General features: G+C 41.4%; 1 protein-coding gene across 1 annotated transcript; it reads left to right on the forward strand.

Annotated features, from left to right (window-relative positions):
• Nucleotides 1-334: 334 nt before the first annotated feature.
• On the forward strand, nt 335-7232 carry atpv0e2 (ATPase H+ transporting V0 subunit e2). The gene is made up of 4 exons (XM_029497279.1): nt 335-515; nt 1138-1185; nt 4152-4250; nt 5573-7232. The coding sequence occupies exons 1-3, from the start codon at nt 412-414 to the stop codon at nt 4243-4245; spliced, it is 246 nt and encodes an 81-aa protein (XP_029353139.1). The 5' UTR covers nt 335-411; the 3' UTR covers nt 4246-4250; nt 5573-7232.
• The last annotated feature ends 615 nt before the right edge of the window (nt 7233-7847 follow it).

The raw sequence follows: 7847 nt of genomic DNA on the forward strand, positions 1-7847 counted from the left end.
CAAAAACACAAAAGGATGAGAGGAGGTGATTCCAGGTGACAACCGGAACCTTTACATTAGGAACTACAGAAAGAAATTGTCATTTTTTTCTCGACATATATTGACAGGTGATCAGAAAGCGACGGATCAATAAATTTGGGCTGAAAAAAAAAAACAGGACGTATTTTCCTGCAGTCTGTTGGCACGGGCAACCGACCAATCCCCTGCCACTGTGATGCTGAGCGGCAGCTAGCTGCGCCAATCGTAAATCTCAAGCTTGCTGGCTCGGGCCAATCGGATAGCACGTCGGCTCGTTGTGGGCGGGGCCGTGGCGGAGGTTGTCTGTCGCGGCGGCCATTGATGCGGGTTATCTGCGGGAGGACAAGCCGACATTAAATCGTCCCTTTCTGCGGTTTGCTGCGGCCCGACGCCATGGTGGCTCACTCCCTGGCCCTGCCGATGATCTGTTTCACCACCCTCTGGGGGCTGGTGGGGGTGGTGGCCCCGTTTTTAGTGCCCAAAGGGCCCAACCGGGGGTAGGTGCTCCCTGCCGCTAATTGGCTGCAATTAGCGGCCGCTGTTCGGTGTTTATCTTCTGCTGTACACGGTCCAACGTTTTCAGGCGTTTGGTTTGTGTTTCTGTTTTTGGGAAATCCGTTTTTATTCCAAACTCTGATGGGATGAACACACCAACGCGTTCATGTGCGTCACTACAACATCCCTTCTTTCCTTCCCTCCTTCCTTCTCTCCTTCCTTCTCTCCTTCCCATCCTTCCTCACACACTTCACCAGGAAAGGTTAAAGGGTCAAACAACAACAAGATCAGTGTTGCTGAAACGAAATTATACGAGAAGCTTGTTTTTTTTAAACTAGTGTTGTGGCTTAATGTTGATGTTTAATGGGAATTAAGGCCAATATGAACACATGCACTGGTTCACACTGTGGATCAGTGAGCAGGCAGGTTGTTGTGACCTTAATGACTGAACCTCCTTTAGTTTTCGGGTCAAAGTTTATTAAACTAAATAAATTAAAAAGGATTTTAGACATTGGTAAAATGAATGAATACAATAGGCATAAAACAACAAAACTGTGTGTCACATGAAAACTTAATGTTGTCATAAGAAATTGTGCGACTGACAGACTCTGCTCTCTTTGACAGTGTGATTGTCACCAGTCTCATCCTCACAGCAGTCTGCTGCTACCTGTTGTAAGTACAAGCCTTCTTCCTCTGCCGTCTTTTTGCATGTTGATGTGACTGCTGTATCCACCTGCTGCTCTGATTTACATCTGCACAAAGAAACTTAAAAACACAGCGAACACACAATGCTGAGCTTTACTTCATGTTAAAAGCACTTTAGCTTTTCAAATAAAATGGTTTGTGTTGAGGTGGCTGCATCTTATGGTGCATCATGTGTAGTAACACTCCCAGCTTCAGTCTATTTCTAACATCCATGGCCATTTAAGACAGAAGAGGAGTGAAGACCAATTTCATCTCAAAGGGTTTTAAAAAGCGGAGAAATGAATGGGTAATATTTTACTGTGGTACTCTGTCAGTGCTCTTTGACCCTGTGAGCTATAGTATGCAGTTTTATTTTATTAAAGCCATAGAAATTAATTATACATCCATTTATCATACATTTAATTTAAAATCCTTCTCCTCATAAGAGGACAACTTTATTTCTATTGAATGATTAATGATAACCGTCTTACATAGACTGGTATATTAAAAATAATCTGTCTTAACTCACTATATTTTTACTGTAAGTTTTTGTCTATTTTCATGAAGGATCTAAATGCACTGATGCCATCCCAGAATTTTATAATGTTATCTTTACTATTCTCTTCATTTTGTCTGGTTTTGATTTCTTCCTTTCAGTTTTTCTGATTTTATCGTTACCGCTCTTATTAATCCTCTGTTTCCTCAGTTCAATTTCATGAGATTCAAGACAGCGTTTGCTCAATTCCTTTTATTGTTTTCCTGATTTTTTTTTTTTCCCCTTTTTATTATTTTTGTATGTTTATTCTTATCCTCTGCGTAATCGTGTGTCTGTGTGTGTTTTGAGAGAGAGATTTTTTTTTATTGGTTCTTCCTCTGTGCTGTGATAAATACATTTTGATTGATTGACTGAATGAAGGATGAAGGCCATAATCAAAGCAAAAGAGTTGAGCATCAGCATTAGAAACCAACAGTTGTGCTGCACGGGCTGAAAGAACAGATAAAGAGAATAGAAGGAGATTTTTCAACAATGACCTGTAATTCAGATAATCTCTCAATGCATCTGGCTCATTGAACCCAGTGAGAAACATCAGCTCACAGCGCTGACCCGTGAAGGATGTGACCACTGCATCATGTGATTAGCACCAGGGGGCGCTCCAGTTCCTTCAGCCCAGGAACAGGGTAGATTCTCAAACCTTAGATCTGCGTAATTGAAACCGTTTCTGCTCTGATTTATGATAATGGAGCTGGATGAGTGGGAGCAGCTGGAATGGAAAAGAAGGATAGTGAAAGTATAGCTTCTTCTATTATGATGAATAAATCCAATTCTTAGAATTACTTAAGAGTCATACACAAAAACTAACTCTATATATATGTATATGTGTGTATATATATATATATATATATATATATGGATATTAATGTAGCTCATTAATAATGTTTCAGTCCTATGTATCACATCCTATCTACCCCGTATCTGTTTTCTATGTTTATTGGTTTATAATAATACAACTGCTACTGCCATGGCTGATACTTTGTGTGACATTGTGGAATCAAAGGTCCAATTAAACCTTTTTTAATTTATAATTCACTCTGATGGTGAAACAGTAACCGAGCTGTAGCGTTTTCCCAGATGTTCGATAAATCACTAAGAGAAATTTACAGCCACTTAGCTTCAGTTGAGAAAAATCTGACAATAGAAAAGATGAAAGTCCTCGACCACAGAGTCTGCATCGAACTACTCAGAACTGCAGCAGCTCTGGATAAATGACCTTCAACTGTGTGTTCAGTGTATTTTATTTCAAAGGAGGAACAAAGTCATGAATTAAAGTACCTAAGGCAAACATTTCACTACTTCATGCACATATAACAAAATGGTTATATAGCATTTAAGAGGAATCACACTGTACATATGTTTTTTAATCTTACCAGACAGGCTATTCGAGCTTATTCATCTAATCTGGTGATTTTCATTTAAAGTTTTCATATCTCTGTTTAATTTTAGATTTTTGACAGTGAAAAAGTCTGATAAAATACATTTGTCTTGCTTGATAATTTTAAGAACTGCCTTAAAAAGAAAGACCAAATCAGATCCAAATCTGATTAAAATAGCAAATAAAAAGAAAGTTCAACAAAAACAGAAATATGGGGTAAAAAAACACACGAGTGAGCTTTTATCTATTCAGTTTTCTTTATTCCATGAATATAATAAGCCTCATGTCACTGCCTGTTAACCCACAGCTTTGTTCATGCTGCAGAAAGATAATCTAAAAAAATTTCTGAATATTTTGGGGAACAATTTATTTCCTGATTCAAGTCTGTGCTGAAGCTGACTGTTATATTTATACTGCTGGAGTTACACCCCGTCTCTGGGTTGGAGGGCTCTTTAGGCCGTGGCTCAAGTCCTGTACGAGGTGTCCAACAGTCTGCCTCGCCTGAAGTCCAGCAAACAGAAGTTTAGACTCATCTCTCTGGTGTAATTTATACTAATTAAAACACATCCAAGTTATCAGAGTGTAGAGTATGTGGAGTCCAGCAGGAGCAGAGAAGTACAGTCATTAAAGCAGATTCAGTGCTTCATTCAGATCGACTTCATGATGTCTCATCGTGAGTGAATCCACAGTAATGTTCCCAAGGTCATTAAGTAAGCATAGCTGCTTTCAGGCCGAGCTGCGGGTTCGGCTCATTAAACAATAACGTTTAATTAAAAGGGTGATTTTAAAAAGAAATGCTGCTCGCATCCGTTTGATTCTCTGAATAATAGCTTGTGGGGGGTTTAAAGGTGGACAGAGTGTTTTGCGTTCTTTGCCTGAATGGTGGCAAGTCTACAGCCATGGAAAAAAACATGGATATTATAGTCTGTCTATCCATATAGACTGATAAAGAACTGGTGTGTCTGCACCAACAGGAGTTGACCATGCTGACGCTTCTTTTTTCGCTCCCTCTCTCTCACTCAGTTGGTTGATAGCCATTCTGGCCCAGGCCAACCCCCTATTCGGCCCCCAGCTGAAGAATGAGACTATATGGTATCTGTTATACTTCTGGGAATAAACAAGGTCAGTTTGATTTATTTTAAAGGCACCGCCTGTGATTTGAAACCACTAACATGAGTCCGTCTTGACTGTCAGTTTAAACTGAATGCGATGAACTGCTGCACGTTTTCAGTCACACAAAAAGTAAAAGTGAAAGCTCACACTTCTCACCACACCACGAGCTGAGCAGCTAATTTTTACTTTCTTAAATGGCCCACAAAGTCTAAAGTCAGTTGTTAAGGTCAGATCCTCTCTTCTGATTGGCTGAGCTCCAGAGAGGTGATGTGCAAATATCTTCTTGTGGATATTGAACTGTGTGAAAACAGCATCGGCATATCAAGTGTTTTATTTTGAAGAATTATGTGAAACGTATTTAATTAACTGCAGTAATCAAAACACTTTGAATTCCTGTGGATGAAAAAAACAAACATTCTCAGTAGTTCATGTATCTTCTGAGACATTTTGGCACATTTCGCTGTGTGTAAAAAAAACAAACAAACAAACAAACAAAAAAAGCTACTAAATGAATGCTTATTGCTGATTTGATGCTACATTAATTTTCCATTAAAATTCTCTTAACAGTGAGAATTACCAAGACAAGGCTGAATAGTGAGACAGAGCACTGAAGGAAAACCAGAACCACTGTGTTTCTGTGTCTTTCCTTTTCTGCTCAGCACCAACAGATTCTGCTCCTTCATTATTTGCCTGTTGGCAAATTACAAGGCATTTTTCATCTCTCCCAGAATGCACTTGGAAAGTAAAAATCCCCACCGAGGCGCTGCCTGTGGTGACAGAAGTGGCATTAAGGCGTGAATATTTATCAACTCCCGCCTGAACTCGGTCTGCCTCCATCAGATGTTTCACACTTGGCTCCGATCCTCACAGTTTAATGGTTGTTGATGCCAGCAGACGCCAAGACCCGACAACTTCATGTCAGGATCGTTCTGAGCCAAATAATCAGGATTCACAAGATCATGAAAATCTGCCTTACTACAAAAAACAGACCGCTTTGTATTTTATATGCAACAGATATTTTAGCTTGATCTTCAATAAGCTGCTGCAGAAATTAATACTCAGTGTCTGTTGAACTCTATGGGAAAATGTCCCTCCTCCTCCCTGATTTATTAGCACAGTAAACGTTTTCCTGACGAGTTTCTATTCTTGCAAACAACAAGATGTTTTTCTGTTTCTTTGTTGTTTTTTTTTTAAACTGATGGTCTCATTATGATCAGCTCAGTGTGTTTTCATGTTTTTTGTGATGTGTTGATAATTTATCGTTTTGTGTTAACTTGTCAGTGTTGTTCACGCTGTAAAGATGCCAGAGCTCACTTTTTTTCTCTTTCCAGGACCGTGTGATGTGATGCCTCTTCCCATCATTCCTGCCCCCACCCCACCTCCCCAGTTTGCTGGACTCAATTTCAATGTAACTGCTAACACTCCCAGACACACACAAAGACACACACACGTCCAATCAACGAAACTGCTGCAACATCTTTAAGGTTGCAGCGTTTGATAAATCAAAATGAGGTTTCTTTTCAGGCTTGGGGCCCGTGAGGTAATAATGTAAAGTCTGTGTGTGCTTTAAAACAAAGTACAGCAAAGAAAGAAAGACCCACTTCATCTGTCAGGTGTAGATATTAATCATTCCTTTCTGAAATGTGCAATCCTGAAATACTTTAGAATCTTGTGTTTGTTTACAGTTTTTTTTTTTTTGTGTTGAGGTGCACATGAATTTTGAGTGTTTGTATTTATTTGGACACTGATGTGAGCTCCTTGTAATTACCTTAGTGTCTGTGCAGTGTTGTATAACTGTTATTACCTGTGATGTAATGGTGTGTGTGTGTGTGCGACTGTTTGTGTGTGAAGAGTTCATTACTGTGAGTGTTTGGACCGCGTCCATGAGAATCTCCCAAAACTGTAGGAGTGAAGAGCGATTCCCTCCAATCTAGACCATTTCAGCCTCAAACCTCCTCCCACATTCCCCTCATGCTCGACGCCGCGGAGGTCCTCGTTGCCATGGCGATCTCATCGCCCAATTCAGTCCCGCTCCACTCGACCCCTTTTGATAAAATCCTGCCTGTTTGGTGTGTGCAGTAGGTTGTACTGTAGGGAGCGAGGCTAGTTTAGTTTTTAATGTCACCCATTTAAAGAATTTTCTCTCCCATCATGCACCTCTTCTGTTAATATTCGCCATCCAGACAGCAGTCACACCAAATTATCCTCCGTCAAAGTTATTTGTCTTTTTTCTTCTGGAGTTTGCAGCCCCCACCCCCCACATATGCCCCAGCCTCCCTCCCCCCACGTCTTTTCAACAGCAGAGTCTCCTCAAAGACAAAGCTACGGGGCAAAAAAACCTGTTTCCATTCAAGCTTCAGGTGATTCATTCAAATTATGGCTTAAACGCTGTAAATGAATTTACATTGACTGTGACTGCCCCTCAGTGTGCAGAGCCTATCGCCCCCCCCCACCCATGTTTGGACTCACAGCCTTGACAACATTATGTTTATGTGCTGAATAAAGCAGGTGAGCTCATATCAGAGGTGCAGCTGGCCCCCTCTCTGCCGGTCCTACTGGTTCTACAGCCCAGGGGTCAGAGGTCACATATGTGACCTGTCCTGATGGGCTGAGCTCTGCAGCAGCAGTGTGGTTGTGTGTCCAGTCGACCGATGATGATGATGATGATGATGATTTCAACTTTTACCTCAATCGCCATCTGTCCATATGTCGGTGAGGCCGATCCCAGCTGACACGGGGGAGCCCGAGGGGGTGGGGGGGGGGTTTGAGGGGGAGGGTCCATCCTAGTCTGTCACTGGGCCCACAGACAAACAACAGCAAGCCTAACGCACTTCATTATAAAACAGCTGTGACACATCTGTCATCACCACAACTACATTTCCCTCCTTTCACTCCCCGTCTCCAACCCTGATAACCCCCACCCTCTTACTCCCCCCTCCTGTTCCTCCTCCTCTCTTAAACCACTTTGCTTCAGCCAAAAAAAAAAAAAAATCTAAATCAATATACAGCTACTTTTTAGAAAGACCAAATTGCGTTGTATCTTTTCCTCCAGCCCTCTTTGGTAGTTGTGGTGATGCCATTGGTCTGATTACGTGAGCCCACATCAGATGGGGTGGGGTCACGCCAGGAAGTCTGACTCTGTTGCATGCTGGGAAGTGGCCCCACTCTGTCCAATGAACTGAAGTAACTCGGACTCGAAAGCAGCTGATTGATTTGGTGGAGTTTAGTCATATTTGGTTTGATTCGTCTGTGAATCAAAACAAGTCTGACCGAAGGTCCTTTAAGTTCAGCTTCATTCTCCTCCCAACCGTCAACTGCTGGCTGTCACTTTTACCCACAATTCCTTCTGTCTGGGGTTTGTTTGTAGATTCCTGTGGTCGTAATGAGCTCTGCTCACGATCAGCCACCAGAAGCACAGGCCCGAATTTACCTCTCACTTTTCTGATGAATCTCTTCTTTTCCTTTTATAAATGGCTGCTGTTTGTCTGGTAAATACTCCTGGCAACATAGTTGGAAATAAACTGATTTTGTGTGTGTGTGTGTGTGAGATAAGCATCACCATGGTAACAAAATCAAAGAAATCACAGATCTAATTGTTGGTGGAGA

The sequence above is a fragment of the Echeneis naucrates genome, chromosome 1 (genome assembly GCF_900963305.1).
Source record: "Echeneis naucrates chromosome 1, fEcheNa1.1, whole genome shotgun sequence".
Taxonomy (NCBI): domain Eukaryota; kingdom Metazoa; phylum Chordata; class Actinopteri; order Carangiformes; family Echeneidae; genus Echeneis; species Echeneis naucrates.

Excerpts from the sequence above, each read along its gene's own strand:
- atpv0e2 (XM_029497279.1), top strand. The coding sequence starts at position 412 with ATGGTGGCTCACTCCCTGGCCCTGCCGATGATCTGTTTCACCACCCTC. Across the intron at positions 516-1,137 it reads CCCAAAGGGCCCAACCGGGG|TGTGATTGTCACCAGTCTCA; the intron begins GTAGGTGCTCCC and ends TCTCTTTGACAG. Across the intron at positions 1,186-4,151 it reads GCAGTCTGCTGCTACCTGTT|TTGGTTGATAGCCATTCTGG; the intron begins GTAAGTACAAGC and ends TCTCTCACTCAG.